The 20,033-nt window shown below is 34.2% G+C and overlaps 1 protein-coding gene across 3 annotated transcripts in view; it reads left to right on the top strand.

The window, feature by feature from the left end:
- The first annotated feature begins 803 nt into the window (after positions 1-803).
- The window catches only part of LOC132131711 (opioid growth factor receptor-like), a 31,612-nt gene continuing 12,382 nt past the window's right edge, over positions 804-20,033 (top strand). The window contains exons 1-2 of one of the 3 annotated variants that reach the window (XM_059543798.1): positions 804-1,004; positions 2,381-2,509. In XM_059543798.1, coding sequence (XP_059399781.1) covers positions 2,419-2,509 — 91 coding nt within the window. In that variant the 5' untranslated portion in view covers positions 804-1,004; positions 2,381-2,418. Of the gene's footprint in view, positions 1,005-2,226; positions 2,510-2,928; positions 2,999-20,033 lie in introns of those variants that run through there. The other 2 variants (XM_059543799.1, XM_059543800.1) reach the window with 2 other exon arrangements.

Genomic DNA, 20,033 nt, shown 5'->3' with positions numbered 1-20,033 from the left:
ATACTGTACGTTTAAGAGGTATTTTGGAAATGATCTGTAAATTAATCATTCTAAATTTTAAATTAAGATATTCCTGAGATCCTGTGTCTCACATTTGTTTCATGCAAGGACATTTTCTTTTTCTCACCATTTTCTAGAGTAAGTGTTGAAAATTTGTTTTGCCACAATGCATATAAAAAATAGATTTTTGTATAGCTTTTTGTGTGAAATGGCAAATATAACTTTGTACAGCCAAGTGTTTTGACAGGAACAGAGGGATTGTAAAAGAACACTTAATGAAAACTTGGATCTAAAGGCTCAGGCTGTCAGAAAGTGTGAATATCTGTATTATGAATCCTGGGTTTGAAGAATATATCCTTAGATGATTTGGAAGATGTGAATGAAAACAGATCAAATGATCAATAGTGTTGAATCGTCATGCTTAAAAGTTTTTTAAACTTAAAATTCTACCTCCTGTCCAGTGTAGTGTGCCAAGACAAGCTATCCAGAGGTCGCAACCCATTTTACTTATACAATCTAATTTTTTTCTTGGAAGGCAACTTATTATGAATGGATGTTAGCCAAAAAAAAGAAAAGCCTTTTGTTTAAAGACCACATTTTGTTTCTTTTTTTTTTTTTTTGTGCAAAGCAAGACCCGAAATGCATTTGCAAAGTATTTTGATTTCAAGTTACTTGCAGAAACAATATCAAGGCCCTAACATCTGCGTGCTGACTTCACCAGTTCCTCCACAGCCAACTTCCTCCAAACACATGTGTTTATGGGTGTGGGTCTTTCTTTCTGGAGCCCCTCTTCATATCTGCAGCTTATTTGAATTCAAAGGGTGGGGCTACACATTCAGTTAGCAAACATTTTGTATGTGAAAAACGCCAGAGAGATTGAGCCATCCAGATAGACAGACATGGCCCTGTAGCCATACGTCAAAGTCGAGATAACTGCCACAGAGCACCAGTCGGTGGACGTCATCTAGGCAAACCAAGCGAGGCAACCTGCTGCAGTTGGCCTGGTAAGTTTCAGCTCTGTCATTCACTTACTTTGTTGGGTTTTTGCTGTCGTGAGACCCTTGCGTTGCTTCGTGAGGACACGCTGCCGTTTCGCTGGGACAGAAGGTGAGCACATTAGATCCCCGCTGCAAGGCAGCACCTGCAATGTAACTAATAGCCGGTCTCATTCTGTCAGAGAAAGCTTTCAAATATGACAAATAAGACTCATCACAGGCGCCTGGTCTTCAGTGTCATTTCTGGCTTTTCCTGGGAAAATTTTGAAATAATCCACAACACCTTAATTAGCTGCCTAGCAAACGCATTTCCTCTTTATGCTGATGTTAAGAAGTTTGCTGAAGCTGAAGTTAACTTGCTGTTCACTGCCTACGTAAGCAGATGACTCATAAGTGACTGATTTGGAACGCTCGACATGCAGCGAACCCGCCACTCATTCCAGCAGAGTTTGGCATTAGCACGCCGCTTGATATTCCTAGCTTAAAAATGACATAGCAATTGTATATATAAGTCCTTTTTTAATTAGACTTGAGGTTTAAATGTTTTTCTTTAATTTAGAGTATACTGTGAGTAAAACAGTAAATTTTGTATTATTTATTGATCATTTTCACACATTAGAAGCATGTAATTAGCATTTCTCTCGACTCATTGAGGTCATTGTAACGAATGCTCACAGCTGATTCCAGTAGAGTTTGGTTTTAGTTTGTTGCTAGGCTAACAAGCAAAAATGTGCATAAATAGTATTTTTATTAGACCTTGACTTATATTGCTATTTTAATTAAATTTTTTGTATTATTATTTATTAAATTAGTGAATTTCTAGTGGAGTTCCTTGTTGTTGTTGTTGTTGTTGTTGTTTTCCACATAACTTGTCACAATAGAAGCACGAGAAGGACATTACACACAAATATAGATTTTTTTTATTTTTTAAATAAACTAGATTTCCAATGAATATTTTACAGTACTGAACAAATTCAAAGGTTTTGCCACAACGTGTTGCAACAGAAGCACAAGACTGACATAACGCAGACAATAATTGAGAAAAATATATAGTTTTTTTTTTTTTTATTATAATTATACCAGGCATTTCCATATATGTATGGAATATACATATACTGTATGTGTGCAGCAGCAGCCAATCAGCAACCAGATCTGGCTTGGAGATTCTGTAGCACAGCCAACAGCTTCACAGTCTGATATAATGTGATATAAGACTGTCTGCACTTTCTGATCGCAACTGATGTGTCAGAGCGAGCCGAGAGTCTCATGCAGCCGTTTTTGAGTAGATGAACCAGTATAGAAGCAAATACAGTGTACAAAACATACAATCTAATATGAATTTGTATTTGAAAGTCTGATATCCCAATGTTTCTTGACAAATACAGGAACTTTTACAGTCAGACTACATACCTGCAAGTAAGTCATGGAGACCAGAACTGTCCCGAGACACGTCCCGAGCATCACAACTTATCCAGCTCGACAGACCGTAACAAGGATTTTACCCAATGACACCCGTAAGTGTGTTTCTCATTATTCTGAATAACCATGGGGCAGTTTATACATGCTGTCACTCTTTATGTTAAAGGGGTAATCGGGTGCCTATTTTATAACAAGTTGATATGGGTCTTAAGGAAAATTCTTTAACATAGTTTGTTTACAATTTCTCAATCGTAGGGAAAACGTCTTTTTTAAAAAACAGCTCTTTTCAGAGTAAGCCATTTTGTAGCATTTTCCTTTAAATGTTAATGAGCTCTGCTGACCCCGCCCCTCTCTTCCGAGCTGCTCTCTGAGGGACCGTTTAGTTTAGCTGCATTCATAGTGAAACTTGCTAATTAGCACATTACTAGGAAAGGCGATTTGCAACGATTCATTAAAAAAACCTTAGACTCACTTCTCTGTATGAAGCTGGATCACAAATGATTTGCGTAAACATTCTTGTCTACATCTACTCCGGTGGTGAAACAATAGCGGACTGATGACAGCTCACTCAGGGCGGATCTTAGGTAAGACGCCAGTCCAGTCTGTGCTAAAACACTACTGTCAATCAAACTACCATGGGAGGGGCCTGTTTTGTGACGTCAAGATTTTAGTAGATTTAGAAAAAAAACACTGGGTGGATTTTTATTATTATAGGGTGGTTGTGTACACACACTGCCAACACACATTTCAGTTACTCAGGAAAGTGTGTTGATTCTTCAGACTCCTTGTTTGTGGATATAGCAGGCTGGATCATGAAACAGATCTACTTTTGTAATATGGATAAACATTCAATAACTTTCTGTTAATATATGTATATCTGACAGGTTATGGCTGTGCAGTATATCAATATATTGCATTTCTCCGCAGCCTTTAATGTCTTTATGTCATCATAAACGGCAAAGATTCTGATTCAATACCGGTCCACATGCTATTCATGCAAACAGCACATATTCAGCCAATGCTTTAGAAGGACTTTGGCCTGCGCTCTGACTGGCAGGAAAGTGGAGTGCCTGTATATTTTGCTGTTGTCTGAAAGATCTCCATGTTGGAGCAATAAAAGGCTTTTCTTCCAGTTGCGTTCCTCCCTTTAGCCGTTATAGAGTGCATCTCGCTAAACAAATTGCACATCACTGTACCACACGGGCCAGCGTAGAGCGAGCAATGTTTTGATAGCTCGAGATTATTGGGCTGCCATACGGGCGGTAACTTACCGAGAGAGATTGTACAACAGTTATTGTGTGCTCACAAAAAGGACCATAACAGTCTATACCAAAAACCCATTTGGCCCATAATTGTTTCTCTGGGGTGCTTTTGTAAAATAAAGTTTGCATAGCTTTTTCATGATAAAACTCAAGCGTTTTGACAGCTAGTAATTAATTCAAGGGAAAAATGTTGTCCAGTAAAGTTGCTTCACATGTAGTCCAGTCATGTGACTTTGTGATGCTGAACAAGCTAAAAACCTTAAGGCACTATTCAGGCAGTGATTGTTTTGTCATTTATTGGATGAATATATTGTTGTTCATTCATTGTCCTGGAGAAAAAATCCCAGCTGATTATTATTATTTCCCATTATTTTTTATTTTTGGTAAACCATCAATGCCTGCATTCTTGTGTGTAAAGAATGAGATGAGCTGTAAATTGGAAGATTTAGTTGTGTTGCCTTATGTCTTGCAAATTAAAAACACAATGAGTTGTGAGTTGTGAGTTGTTGACTCAAGAACCTCAAACTCGTTCCACCTAGTTTGTGAATCTTTCAGTCAGTCCATTTCACAAACAAATCATTCAACTGGTTTCATTAACTTTCATAATCATTCTGTCCTATTTGTGAGTGAATCAATCATTTATTTTTCATGAAATCATTTAATTCCCCAAGTTCTAATGATAAAAGTGTCACAAAAAGCCTGTAATTTACTTGTATCAGAGTTGAATTTATTAAAGAATCATTATTTTGAGTCAAATCCTGTCAGACAATTATTTGAACAGATTTGCAGAATAGGTCTGAACAAATCAATTAGTCCAAAAACTGTACAATTCAGTCATGAAATGGATTGTTTGAAATGTTGACAATCCATACTAAATGAGTCGAACCTTTTACTGTTAATATTTTCTGTTAAAGTTGTAAATTACCTCATGTCCATTTTTTAACGGCTAGAAAGCTTTCAAGATCTTTCTCTTGTCTGTCCTGCCCTGAGATGTCATGTAATGATACTTCTCATTATTTGGAATTCATAACAAACTATGTTTCATCTCCAGGCTGAGGTTAAAATGGATTTGAGATTTATTGTTATTGTGCCTCTTCAGATCCGGAGGGCATCCCCGTCATTTCCCCGAATGCCAAATCGATTGCACTTTTGAAGTTACCTGAATTAAGAAGCCCTCCAGATGAAAGCTTTTAAAGTACATACCGAGTGGACAGGGAATTGTGGGATTGCAGTCAATGGGGCATGTCACGGTTTCCATGGTTGCCGTCTCCATGGAGACGCCATATGAGAGAAGCATCCTTGCTGATATAGGTTCAGACGACATGCGAGTAGATATTGGCTCTATAAAATCCTCAAAATCATTTACACAATGTGAAGTCACTGATAAAGGTTAAGTGATTCAGTGGGTTATCAACTCGAGACCCATTCAGACCAATTCAGTCCGATTTGTGAATTATTCAAAACAGTTTGTGATACAGTATTAGTCAGTTCATTTGATGAACGAATTGTTCAGTTGTTTGATAAACAAGTCATTCTTTCTGATTTGTGAGTGAATTGATCATTTCTTTTGTTGAATCAATTATGTTCGTCATTCAGGTTGGCTCTATGAATCATTCTATCATTTCTGTAAGTCATTCAGTTCAATTTGTGAGTGAGTCAACCAGTTTGTTTGGCGAGTGAATCATTTAGACTTGTTGTATCATTTTTGTGAACAGGTAATTCGGTCCAAATTAAGAGTGAATTAATCATTTCGTTTGATAAATGAATCATTCAGATCATTTCTCTGAATCATTCTATCATTTATCATTGTGAAGTCCAATGTGTCAGTCATCCATTTTCATGGGTGAATGAATCCAGACCAGTTGGTTCATCCAGACCAGTTCTTTGAATTTGTTTTATTATTTATGTGAACTAGTATTCAGTCCAGTTTGTGAGTGAGTAAATCAATCAGTTCATTGGGTTAATGCATCTTTCAGACCAGAACCTGATTCACTGAAAAGATTAGACTTAAATAAATGATTCTTCACAAATTAGTCACTGTTACTAATGACTTGTAATATTAAGACCATTGTTATGATCCAAAAAGTTTTTTTGTTCATTGAATGTTCTGTTTTACACACAAGAAGATCACATTGCATTGACTTTAATGGCATTTATTGGTATTTACTGGTCTAAGGTGTTCTAGAAGGTTAATCAAGTGCACTACAAGGTACTGTATTTCAAAGGGTCGCTGTTTAGCATGCTCCTGTTAGCAATCTACTACAAAAAAGCACCTTTCTCCTTTGACTTCTATTGAAATGTGGCCACATTTTGTTAATATATATATTTGTTTTCCAGTGACAAATTTTCTTGAGAACTTAAGCTGGCTTTTGACCTCACACTTCAAGATAGCAAATGACTTGGAGGACCTTAAACCTTCTTGGTTGACCTGCTAGGCTGCGTTTGGTCAAGTTGGTAATGGTTAATCATGTTCTAAAAACCAGACTGAAAGCCATGACCTAGGTTGAGAACTTACTTTGTCATTGGACCAATGTCGATAAATCTGCAAATGTTTCCACTGAGAAGGACACGACAGGAAAAAAAACTTAAGGAATTTAACATTTCCACTACTTCCATGAACTTGGAATGACACAGCCTGAGGTAGGGTTACGAACACAGCAAAGCATTTCACACATTCGCTAAAAGAAGACCGGAGGCATTAGACGACATGAGCATACACTTTAGCACAATCCTCGATGGAAAAAAAAAAGTTAAAAACTCGGGTGTGGGGTGAGATATCCTCTCCTGTTGGCACTTTCTTCTCACTTAGAGCAAGAGCAGTGGAAACATTTGATCCTGAGTGAAAAGGAGATAGGACAGGGACAGGAAGTAGGTATAAAGTCACAATTTTTCAGTTGTCATACAGGCAGAAAATAATCAGCATGTGTGTTCACATTACCGCAGGAACAATAATAGCCTAGGAGCTCGGAAATAACCTAAAGTGTGATGTACAGTGTATACTCAAGCATGCTGCTAGAGCAAACGGGACTGAATTGTAAGAGTGTGTGGTCTTTCTCTCTATGATACACACACACTGTGTGCGTTAGATTAAGTGGGAGTGGTGGTTTATCGTGAGCTCTCAGGGAGTCATGGACGCTGAGCTGGAGGACTCACAAAATGTGTCTTGCAGGCCTGATAGCAGCGTCCTCCCTGCTACGTGTCTTACTGTCCATGAGTCTGAGACCACTAGAATTAACACTTCTGTTTGAATTTGTCTAATTTAATAAACTTTTCTTATATTTACTTTATATATATATATATATATATATATATATATATATATATATATATATATATATATATATATATATATATTTATATATATATATATATATATATAAATATATATATATATATAACAAATAAAAAACAATAAATACAAATTCCATACAGTGTATATATACAAACAAATAAAAAAAAAACATAAAATTCCATACAGTGTGTGTGTGTGTGTGTGTGTGTGTGTGTATGTTTGTATATATATATATATATATATATATATATATATATATATATATATATACACACTGTATGGAATTTGTATTTATTGTTTTTTTTTATTTGTTTGTATATATACACTGTATGGAATTTGTATTTATTGTTTTTTTTTATTTGTTTGTTTGTTTATATTTAGCTTATAGATTAATGTTGTCCCCTAAGAATGATGACTTTTGACCTGTCTTATATTTCTAAATGAGTCAGTTTGATATCACATTTTGACTATTTTTATATTTTATATAACTATATAACTAATATTTTAAGTGAACAGATCTTCTAGGTGAATAAATCTTAAAATCAACAGATCTTTTAGGTAAACGTCTTTTTTTAAGTGAATGTATCTATTAAGTGAATAAAAGTGGCTGAATGAGTTATTCAATGACTCAAAAAAAACACAGAAGAGTTTACTTAAGTACTAATATACTGTATATGGCTGAATCTTTTTTAGTGAATGGTTAAAACAAATCAGTAAGATGCATTAAAATCCCTACAATAATTTTTACATGCCATTTTGTCTATAATTTATCAACATATTTAATTGCTCAGTGTAGTGAATTGTTACTTTCTAAACAAATTATTATTATTATTTATTTAATGTATTTATTTATTTACTTTTTGAGAAATCTTTAAAGTTGAATGAATATTTTGTGACTGAACAAGTCATAGATTTTAATGAGTGATTCACTGACTCACCTTATGAATCATCAAACAAATCTGAATGAATCCTTTTAGTGAATCGTTTCAAAAGATTCAAAAAGATTGATCAAAATCCGCACCACTATTTTTTGTATGCCAGTTTATCCAGTATTACTGTCAACATAAATACAGCATGGTATTGTTAGCTTGTAAACAATTTTACTTATTTATTTATTTTAATAAGCTAATAATTATTTTAAGTGAACATATAAGTGACATTTTTTAATTTAACAAATCTTATAAGTGACTGAATGAGTCACTGACTAAACGGCAATTCAGTGAGTCAAAAAGGCACGGAAGAAGTCAAAGAATGATTAAGAAAAAAGTGTTTTTAATAAGGTCTCAGATGTTTGGAATGAGTATGTGCATTAATTTCCCTTCTGTCACTGTTGTGCCTACAAGAACGGGATTCAGAGTCTTTACCCAGAATCCCACTGTCCTCTTGTCTTCCTCAGTCAATGAGCAGGGGCAGCAGGAGAAAGAGACAGTGGCATATTTCCATTGCATTCTGGGATGCGAGTAGACAGGAGTGTTTGGAGTAATTTTCAGTTCAACTGTGCTGTACATCTTCAAGCAGCAGGGCCAAAGCTCTGGTGGATCTTAAAAAAACAAACCAAAAAAAAACACTTTTGCAACACATTTAATCATATTTATTTATTTAAAAAAAAAATGGGGCAACAGGCCTTTTCTTTAGAAGCATGCATTTTATTATTTATTTGATCCTTGTTTTACTAATTTTGTTTCGTTTGTTTGTTTGTTTGTTTATTGATTTATTTAATTTTATTTTGATGGATTACGCCAGGGACATTTATTAAAAAACAAAATAGAATTGAATTCATTTTAATGATGATTTTTATAAACATTGTTACTAGTAGCCGAATGCTTCACTTACATATATCCCTGCAACACTGATTTCAAAATATAATGACGTCTTTGGGATCTTTGAGAATAGCTGTCATGTGTGTTTTATAAAGACACATGGTGTACATTAAATCTCCTGCATAAGAAATTCCTTACTGAAAAAGTTCAAAAGCCCTCCTTCAATCTCTTTGTCTTATCAGCTAAATATGGAATGTGCAATTACAAGTGTGGTTTGGTCCAACTGCAGCTTCACTATCAAATGAATCGAAATGTTCTCACACAGGAAACAAAACCTTTCTTCACCTTTTGCTTCCAATTTATTCGCTGGGAATATTTTATTTATTTATTTTTCCTTATTTAGTGCGTTCATGTGATTTTACATAATAATATTGGTTTATTTATTTAACAAAATATTTAAAATGTTCTGTTGTAGTAAAAGAACAAGTCTTTTGTTATTTTTAAGATATAATGGCACTAAAATGACTACATATTGTTGAAATGCCTCCAGCAAAATAATATTTTGATTTATTTTGTAAGAACATACCGTATTTTTCAGACTATAAGTCCCACCGGACTATAAGTCGCATTTATTTAGAACCAAGAACCAAGAGAAAACATTACCGTCTACAGTCGCGAGAGGGCGCTCTACGCTGCTCAGGGGTAGGCTTCAGGAGCACTGAGCAGCAAAGAGCGCCCTCTTGTGGCTGTAGACGGTAATGTTTTCTCTTGGTTCATTTCTCTTGGTTCATGTCAAATTAATTTTGATAAATAAGTCGCACCTGACTAGAAGTCGCAGGACCAGCCAAACTATGAAAAAAAGTGTGACTTATAGTCCGGAAAATACAGTACACACCTTTCATGACCAAATGACCTTTTTAAATACATTTTAAGAAATTTAATAATATGATTCAAAATAAGATTTTATATAATTTAGTCTTACATAAATAATAATAATAATAATAATAATAATACTATGATAAAATATCATTTGAAAATTATGTTATATTTTTTGTCTGTGGTATTTCCCTGCATTTAGTGCAAGTATAAGTTTTTTATTTATTTATTTATTTGTGCAATATGTTAATTGTCAGAACACAACTTTTTCTTCTCCTTTCATTTATTATTCTAAAGTTTCTGAGAAAATGGAAAATTGTCAAAGCACTTCTTCTGGAAAACATACATTTTATCTTCCCATTCTTTCAGAAATATATTTTTTTCTTCCCTATAGCGGATGTGTTGAGTGAAAATTGATGACACGTTTTCTTATCAGGCATGAAGATTTCTGTTTTGTTTTATCAGTAGAAAACTAGTTTTGCAGGAAGGTAATTTTATGTAGTGTTCACGCTCTCGGCCGCCCACTGAAACAATTTTAAATAGGTTTTTTATTTTACATATAGATACAGAGTAGATATGTAAAATTTAGGTGGTCAGAGTGGATATTTTCATTTGTTGCAAAATAGACACAAACAATAAATGTACATGTAAAACATAAATGTCTGAAGAGCAACAGTATATGCACTTCAAAAGCTCGTTTTGTTATTATCTGTTGGCAAATTTGTAAATATGCTTTGATAAAACAAGCCAAGGACCACGTTGGTTATTATTATTATTATTATTATTATTATGTATTTCATTCATTTATTTATATCTTTCCTGTTTTTTTGTTTGTTTGTTTTTTTAGAAGAAATATATTTATTCTAAAAAAAAAAAAAAAAAAAAGAAAGACATGAATAAATGAATGAAATACATAATAATAATAATAATAATAATAATAATGTGTGTGTGTATACATAATATATAATGTCAATATAATATACATGTACAATTTTATCACTGAATTCTTATATCAATTATATTACTTCATATTTACATATATGGGTTTAAACATAAAATGCATAAAATCATTTTAATAATCTATTAGTAATAGTAGTAAAGTTTACACTTTATAATTTTATTCACATTTTAGGAGGGATTTTATAAAAAATGTAAATGCATAATTGTATTTTAATGTTGTGTTTGTGTAGCTATTTCATTCAATGTTTTTCTTTCATTTTTTTTGCATAATTTAATATATTATGTATTCAACATTATTTATACTTATAAATTATTGAATATAATAGAATAATTACACATAAATTATTTTATTATTTTATTTTATTTTTTTATTAGAACTTATTAATTTTATATATTAGATTATTTAAAATGTATTTATATACATGTTTATAGTTTTATTTACTAAAGGGTTTTCTTTCATTATCTTTTATCCATTTTTTATTTTCTTTCTTTCTTTCTCTCTCTTTCTTTCTTTCAAGAAAATATGAAGCCTGTTATGAAAGTTAACTTTTTTTTTAATATAAAACTTACATTTCATAAAATGAGAGTAACTATAGCTAGTAGTTTTGATAGAAACATAGTTCTTGTTTGACAGAATAAGACAGTCTGACATGCTTAGCTTCAGTATGAGAGAATTTTTCAGTTACATCTGACAGGAATCATCTGTCAAAGGCAGCCAAAAGTAATGCTGTAATACCGTAAAATTCCCAAATAACCCACCTGAAACCTCCTCTGCCCTGTTACCCTTTCTCCGTCTCTCTCTTTCCACTACAATAGCACCCTACTGAAGTCAAAGCTTGTAATGCCCGTCAGTGCTGACGAACACATCTGACATCTCAGACGCAATCATGTGTTTGATCGGCGTCTACATGTGCGTGTGCGAGCTCGGTAATGAAAGCTGGAGCTGGTGTGTCCGCTCTGTCAGGGCAGGTGTCTGGAGAAGTGCTGTGCCTCCTGGTGAGACGTTCCGTGTTTCGTGCCAGGCTGGAAGGGCTTTGACAGGCGGAACATGCAGGCGTAGACTCTCTGAGTCATTCTGCGATTTATCATAGAAGAAGTGCTCTCTCATTAAAGAAACAGTTCCATAGAGGAATGCACAAGCATGCGTCATGGTACTTTTGTGAATGGGGTCGGACAGTGACAGGGAAGAGAAGATTCAAGACATTATTTTTTGTTTTCTTTGCTCTTAAAATGTATAATTGTAGTTTCATAAAAGTAAGTTTGAACCACTGACTGTTTTAACGATGTCCTTTCTAAATTTCTGGGACTTAAAGGTCTGCTGAAGTGCCTTGAAACACGGAGCATTATTCTATGTGGTGACGTAATTTCATCTGAAACAGGAAGAGAGGGCGGGACATATCTAGCAGCCCCACCCCCTTTTTAAAATAGTCAAGTCAAGTCACCTTTATTTATATAGTCACGTTAACTGGATTAGATCGCAACTTTTTAACCAGAACTGATCCTTAGAATCTGTCTGCTACCACCGCTACTTTATTACAAGATACTACTGATCCTATGATCCAGACAATAATTTCAGATAACATTAATTTGAAAATGTGTTTAAAGATAGTTGTCGATAATGTCGTGTAGTCAGAGGCGTCGTGCCCATTCGAAGTGAGGGGGCACGTGCCCCCTCAGATTTCTGAGCCAAGTGGATTTTAAATGCAGCTTCCAAACGAAAAAAAAAAATTGCAGAATAATATTTTTTATATATTTGATACAATCACAGCGGTGTGATTAGATCGTTCAGTGCACAGCATCAGCTGCTAAATTCAAATCTGCGTTCGCTGGCTGGCGCTGAGCCAGAGACAGACGCGTTCGTACAACGCTTCATGATAACCAATCAGAAACTATTCTGTTGCGCTTATGGATGCAATGGCCAATCAGAGATGTCCAGAAGAGTCAACACTGAAACGCAGTGTTTTGTTCACTTGCTCGCTGACTGAATTATTTAGCGAATTCTCTCATCAGAAACAACAAAAAGTGCAGATGTGCGTACGAATGTAAGTAAGATATTCGTTTCATAATGTAAAGTGCTTCAGTGATTTTAATGGGAGTTTTTGAGAGTGCCTGAACTCTGGCTAGACTGAATGAAAATGTTTTTTGATAATGTAAATGTTCTTTACTCTCTGTAAAATGAAAGTTCTAAAATAAGTATCTTACAATATTGTTATTAAAATTTACATTAAATGCAAATTCAGTCGTATTAAAAATATTTTATGGCATGATATGGCACTTAAGTAAAAAGTCAGGTTTTTATGTGTAGTTAATAGATTACACTACATTTCCATATATTGATCAAATAGCAATCTATAAAGGTGCAAAACGCGTTTACCTACACATATTTGAGAAACGAGATATTTCCTGATATATTAAGCATGTTTGGAATTGTTTTGAATAAAAAGGATAAAAAATAAGCCTATATCAGTTATACAGTGCTTTCGTAGAATGACTTATACCCCCGAACCCCCCCCCCCCCCCCCCCAAAAATGTGCCCCCTCAAAAATCATGAATGCATGACGCCCCTGCGTGTAGTCCATAATAGCCTACTATAGACACAGCCAATTTGGCTTACTGAAATATTTATTTGTCCTACAATTGTTACTTCATAATTGTATTCGAGTCTTACACCCAGGCTATAGAGATAATGTAGAGTTGTTCATTAATTTGAGTGAAGATACAATAAAATTAAAACACATTTCATTGCACATTGAACATTTCATTTACCTATTATAACATTTATGTTGTTTTGTTTGCTTGGCTATTTCCTTATAAAAGTGCAGAAATGTATCAAGTTTCAGGCTCTTATTAAATTAAATGATGCCGTTGTTGTGGAAGTGACGAACTACAAGCTTTGAATGCTTAAATCTTCTAAATGCAAATTGTGTCACTGTTTTGTAGCACACTGCCTTATAGACAACCTTAAGACTAACATATTGATACTAACACTCAAAAAAAATTATTTTGATTTCATGAGGGACTTTTAATTGTGGTCTTAAAGGAACAGTTTGTTTTTAATCACCCTCGAGTTCTAAGATCTTCTAACTTCCCTTTGAATCATTTAGATGATTACTTTGAATAAGTTAATTTGGTCACTGAGTCATTTAAAGATTATTTGAATCATTTAACATGACTTAAAATATTTAAAGTGGTCATTTTGAATCACTTGAGTCAATTAAATGTTCGCTTTGAATCATTTAAGGTGAACATACTAAATCATTTCAGGTGGTTGTTTTGAGTCAAAATGATCGGCTGTCGTTTTGAGGCAATTAAGGAGGCCGATTTGAATCTTTCAATGCGGCCAAACCGGGTGTGCCTCACACGTCCTGAAAAGTGAAGCTGCCGGCTCTTTGATCGCCCCCTGGTGGCTGGCTGCTGTAAAAGTCATAAAGTCACCTTGAGCCATTGAAATGGAGTCATTTTGAATCATTTGATAAAGGCATTTTGAGTTGTTCAGGGTAGTCACGTTATTATTTTAAGGTGGTCGCTTTGAGTCATTTCATTCAATTAATGGCAGCAAGTTCAGGACACTTTTTACAATTTCATTTCAAGGTCACTTTAAGGTGTAAAACAGCTTAGCCAACACCTTTTCTTTCACATCTGCTTATTTGAGAATGTACCCATTGTGTCTCATTATTAATTGAACTGCTTGAGAAATAATTGTCATAATTTGGGCCGTGTGTACAGTAAACCCACTTAAAAAAAAGCATGAGTGAGTCATTCTGTCTCTTTCTTTCACATTGTGCCAGAGTTAATGAGAAAAAGGAGAGCATCTGTCAGATATGTGGAGCTCGGTGCCCCAGAAGTACCGCCAGTATGTGTAAAAGAGTATGTTTGCCCATTCAAACTCTGTGCACCAAAAAGACCAGCTGTAGATTTCAAGGTCTCTACTGTACGAGGCCCTCGGAGAGTCAATGAGACGCCTCGGTGTGCCACAGTGACAGCTGAGAAAATGATGGCTCAGATAAATTAATAAACTGCAAGAAGAAAGAGAATGCATCTAAATCAGGCCATGCCTCATACAATGAGCTTATATGCTTAATTAAAAGCAGGCAGTAACAAGAACCATGATTGTGGTAGTTTTGGGTTCATATCTGTGAGAAATCACAGACATTACTTTTTCAGTGATTCTTGCAAGGTGCAAGGAATTATGGGATGCTGTTCAGAATAAACGATGAAATCTCTCAGCACTCTTGCCGTCTCATATCGAGCTCATTACACTGAGAACGTTCACCGACTCTCTCTAATTGTCATTTCCCATTTAAACATGTCAAAACAGAGCCGAGCAGTCATTGTTAGCACTAGCTAGAGCGAACAGTCGGGAACCTCAAAACATGGATTCCTGCCACAGCTCTTTGTGTTAAATTAGATCTCGCCAATATGACACATTGTGCTCGTGACACTCAGACGGCTCAAACATCTTGATGCTAGGGGACTATATTCAGAAAGAACTGTCAGTAAGGCATCGGTGAATCGTCCTCACAGTGTACACAACGAACATGATTTATGTGAGAAATTACTATTGGCAACCATGGAGGAGTCAGCTAATGTGCTTAAACCACTCAAAACACCTTTACAACCACCTATGTCCTTTAAATATACTCAGAAAATGCTACAGATTACATAGCATTGTGGTAAAAAAATCAGAATACACTATAAACCATTCCACAATGTGCTAATTTAAATTTGAACACAGTAGAAACTGCATAACTATGCACTGAAATAACGTGTTGCATCAGTTTTGTAAACATAGTAAGAACACACTGAACACATTAGCAACTGTGTATGCGTGAAATCACTCCAACCACACTACATATGCACTAATTCCATTCAGAAAACTCTAGCAATCACATTGTAATACACTAAAAACACTATAGTAACCATATACCAGTTTACTAAAACCATTCAAAACATCCTAGCAACTGCAAAGCAGCACACTGGCAACCAGCCACAACAATTAAAGCACCCGCAGCAGTCTGAACTTAAAAAAATATATATAATAATAATAATAAAATAAAGTTTGATTTTAGGCATGCAGTGTTTTCAAACCTTCTGAATAATGTTTGCTAAATGCTGCAGCTTTGTTGATTGAATCCAAGCCCAGCAGTTTTGTGATCCCCGCCGGGTTCGTTTTTTATGTTTTATTTTTTTTGTGAGCTACTGAGCCACAGTGCGTCTTTTAGCTCAACTGTTGACAGTGTCGACATAGACAGGAAAATTATATTGTTATATGTGACAGCAGCTGAAGTCTAGGCAGGAGTCGTCGTGAAGTACGACATTCTGAAGACATTTCCTGCACTGGAGAAAGCGTTTTGGCACACAGCAGAGCTTCCCACTCACCTAAGTGAACAGTTGTGTTCTGGTGATGTCACTGGTGCAAACAGCCTTTTTAAGTGACTGATTCTGTGTGTGTGTGTGTGTGTGTGTGTGTGTGTGTGTGTGTGTGTGTGTGTGTGTGTGTGTGTGTGTGTGTGTGTGTGTGTGTGTGTGTGTGCCCCGTGCAACCAAAATAAGAGTCACTGGGAATACCACTTAAAGATGCTGTATGTAAATCTTTGACTGTACTGAAACATAAAAAAATTCCATATGTTTGCAGATATTTATGTAACATGCCAAGTTCATGCTGAGAAAATCTGAAATGAGAGTTTTTAACAAGCAGTTTTGACTTTTTCCTTAGAACTGATTTAAATTTTTGATAGATTTTTTATATAAATTGGAATTTATATTAGGATGGGAATTCAGAATTGGAAGATGTAAACTTGCAATGTTGTGAAAAAAACTCACAATTGCAAGTTTATATCTACAGTATACATTTCTTTCTCAGAAATTGTGAGGTGGGGTTCTGAATTGTAAGATAAAAAAAGTCACAATTACATTTTTATTTCTTTGTGGAAATGGGTTTCTATTGCAAGCTGTACGCATTGCATTGTGGGATTCAAAGTTGAGCACAATTTGCTGTAATATTCTGGATATCATATTATCATATTGCACACAGTTTACATAGTACATACTGCAGAAAGAGTAGTATGATCACTCACAGAAATATTTCACTCAAAATTTAAGATTTATGTAATTTTATTACATAACAAATTCCCATTTATATTTTTTTCATAATTTTAACACAAATCTACCAAATAAACTTTATACGATTTATTTTCATTAGGATAATAAAACCTATTTATTTTAAATGCATAATCCTCCGGGTTTATGTAATTAGTTTATGTAAAGTGTAATTATTCTTAATTAATAATAAAAAGTTTATTTATTTAAAATACATAAAGTTTATTGTATAAATTGCATAATAATCAAGAGAACTAAATCAGGATAATTAAAAAAGTTAAATAACATTTATTTGAATCATGTTTAATGTATGCTTATATACTAAACCAAATTAAACAATGCATCACATTTATGCAATTGTTTCCCCATCTTATAAAAAAAAATAGAATTAGACAAACACAAAAACAACTCTGTTAGGTTATTTGTGAACTTACCCACTGTGCAAAGTTACGTCCAGTGGACGTCTTTTTATGTCTTTGCAGACGTTGAAAAGACGTCCAATGAGGAGCCAGAATGAAAGTTTTTATGACGTCTTTTTTGATGTTTTCTGTACGTCCGATTTAGACGTTCAGAGAACCTCCTTACAAGGTTAAAAACTAGTTCAAAAGTGGTCAGTGGAAATATTTCAACATCATTTAAGGTTCATTTAGACATCATTTATAATGTTTCTGGACCAAATCAACACTCTCAGGATGCATTAGATTCAGATGTTACTTCAATGTAATTTCCAGACACTGTGTTTGTCCTAAAATCAAGAAAATAAATAATCTTCATGAAATAATGAAATAACTGATGATTGAGACATTAAATCTCTGAAAATCTCAGCAGAGGAGGATCAATTTACATCATTTACATCAACATCATTTGAAGTCACCATTGTGGTGGACAGTGTTTGGTTTAGTTGGGATCTTGGTCCTCATACTTCTTGTGTTAGCTTGTCTCTGGCTGTTATAACTGTGTGTTATAAAACACTCTTATTGTGGCAGAGAGCAGTGAGATCAAGTGCTAACATCTTTCTTTTAATGGTGATTAAACTATAGCACAATAAGTTATTAATGTTTTGTTGCAACTATGTATTTATTTTCATGGACAGACACTTTGTAGAAATAATGTACTTATTTTTAAAAAACACATCATGTAGTCACACACAGACATCAAGATTGTGGATATGCATCACATCAATGGTGACAATTAAAACTAAAAAGTCTGGAAAATAAGGATGAGTTTGTGCTATGAAGCCGTTTTGTTTGTTTTGATTGTCACCATTGTTGTGATGCATATGCTAAATCTAGATGTCTGTGTGTGAGTACATGATGCTTTTGCTCCAAATATTTCAAACGCATGCATGTTTTCCAACTTCAAAATAAGTATTTTGCTCTTGGTGCCTGTACTGCAGAGTTAAAAGGTTTAGGAGATATATACAAACAAAACAACACTTATTTCATGACCTCAGATACTTGTAATGTGATGACTTTATCATCACCAACAAAGAGCTGATAACACCTGAGCTCTTTGCTACAACAACAGTGTTTCACAAACACACAGTTATAAGAGCCAGAGACAAGCTAACACAAGAAGAATGAGGACCAAGATCCCAACTAAACCAAACACTTTCCACCACAATGGTGACTTCAAATGAATCAAATATCAACATTTAAACCTCTGTTAATTCTCAATAAGAGCTTCTCTAGATGTCTGACAGAAATAAAGTCAATCTAATGACTCCATGTTTGTGGAGATGTTTGATCCTCTGCTGAGATCTTCAGAGATTTAATGTCTTTGATTTGCAGTTGATTTTACCACAAGCTCAATCGTCAGTTATTTCATTATTTCATGAAGATTATTTTATTTTCTTGATTTTAGGACAAACACAGTGTCTGGAAATTACATTGAAGTAACATCTAAATCTAATGCATCCTGAGAGTGTTGATTTGGTCCAGAAACATTATAAATGATGTCTAAATGAACCTTAAATGATGTTGAAATATTTCCACTGACCACTTTTGAACTAGTTTTTAACCTTGTAAGGAGGTTCTGTGAACGTCTAAATCAGACGTACAGAAGACGTCAAAAAAGACGTCATAAAAACTTTCATTCTGGCTCCTCAGTGGACGTCTTTTCAACGTCTGCAAAGACATAAAAAGACGTCCACTGGACGTAACTTTGCACAGTGGGTAAGTTCACAAATAACCTAACAGAGTTGTTTTTGTGTTTGTCTAATTCTATTTTTTTTTATAAGATGGGGAAACAATTGCATAAATGTGATGCATTGTTTAATTTGGTTTAGTATATAAGCATACATTAAACATGATTCAAATAAATGTTATTTAACTTTTTTAATTATCCTGATTTAGTTCTCTTGATTATTATGCAATTTATACAATAAACTTTATGTATTTTAAACAAATAAACTTTTTATTATTAATTAAGAATAATTACACTTTACATAAACTAATTACATAAACCCGGAGGATTATGCATTTAAAATAAATAGGTTTTATTATCCTAATGAAAATAAATCGTATAAAGTTTATTTGGTAGATTTGTGTTAAAATTATGAAAAAAATATAAATGGGAATTTGTTATGTAATAAAATTACATAAATCTTAAATTTTGGGTGAAATATTTCTGTGAGTGATTGTAGATATGCTGTACTGAAAATAGCCCCTGACTTTGTATCTCAGTGCTTTCGGATAATTGTAGAAGTTACTGAAGTAAACAATTAAGCAACACCTCTCTAAAAATGTTGTTGACAAATATGACTTTAGTCTTGATCTAATCTTGGTCAGAACATCCATGGTTTCTAGAAGCCCAAACCGCCCCCAAATATCTCGAAATAAGTTAATTTCATGCTCACCACCTGGCCAGTTATTCCAACCAGATACCATTTCCGCTCAATTTCCTGTCGAGACTTGCAGTGCAACTGCATATTTAAAGCGTGTGTACACCTCCTGTACACACCTGTGAGGACTAAAATAATAGCGTTTGAACCCATGCTGTGATCGGCAGATAAACCAACCCAGCATGGTGAGGTTTGTGGAAGCGTTTGGCAACAAATATGCTGGAAGTGCGCAGGCGTTTCTGTTTCAAGTAGGACACTGTAGTTCAAAACTTGTTATTACAATATTATTTTTTCTTCATTATTTTGTAATAAATGTTTCATTAATTAATTTATACTTAATTTATAAAATTCTCTTTACACATTTCTAGATATTTTAATTTAATTTCTACTATAATTTATTTGTCACATATACATAAAACAAAAAAAAATAGTATGAGTAACATGTTACCATACCCTGCATTTTCAGAAATAATAGATTTTCCAATGAACCCGTTGGCTTAAGTGGTAGAGCATTGCGTTAAAAGCGCA

The sequence above is a fragment of the Carassius carassius genome, chromosome 48 (assembly GCF_963082965.1).
Source record: "Carassius carassius chromosome 48, fCarCar2.1, whole genome shotgun sequence".
Classification (NCBI taxonomy): Eukaryota; Metazoa; Chordata; class Actinopteri; order Cypriniformes; family Cyprinidae; genus Carassius; species Carassius carassius.
This window is presented reverse-complemented; position numbering and strand designations above follow the sequence as displayed.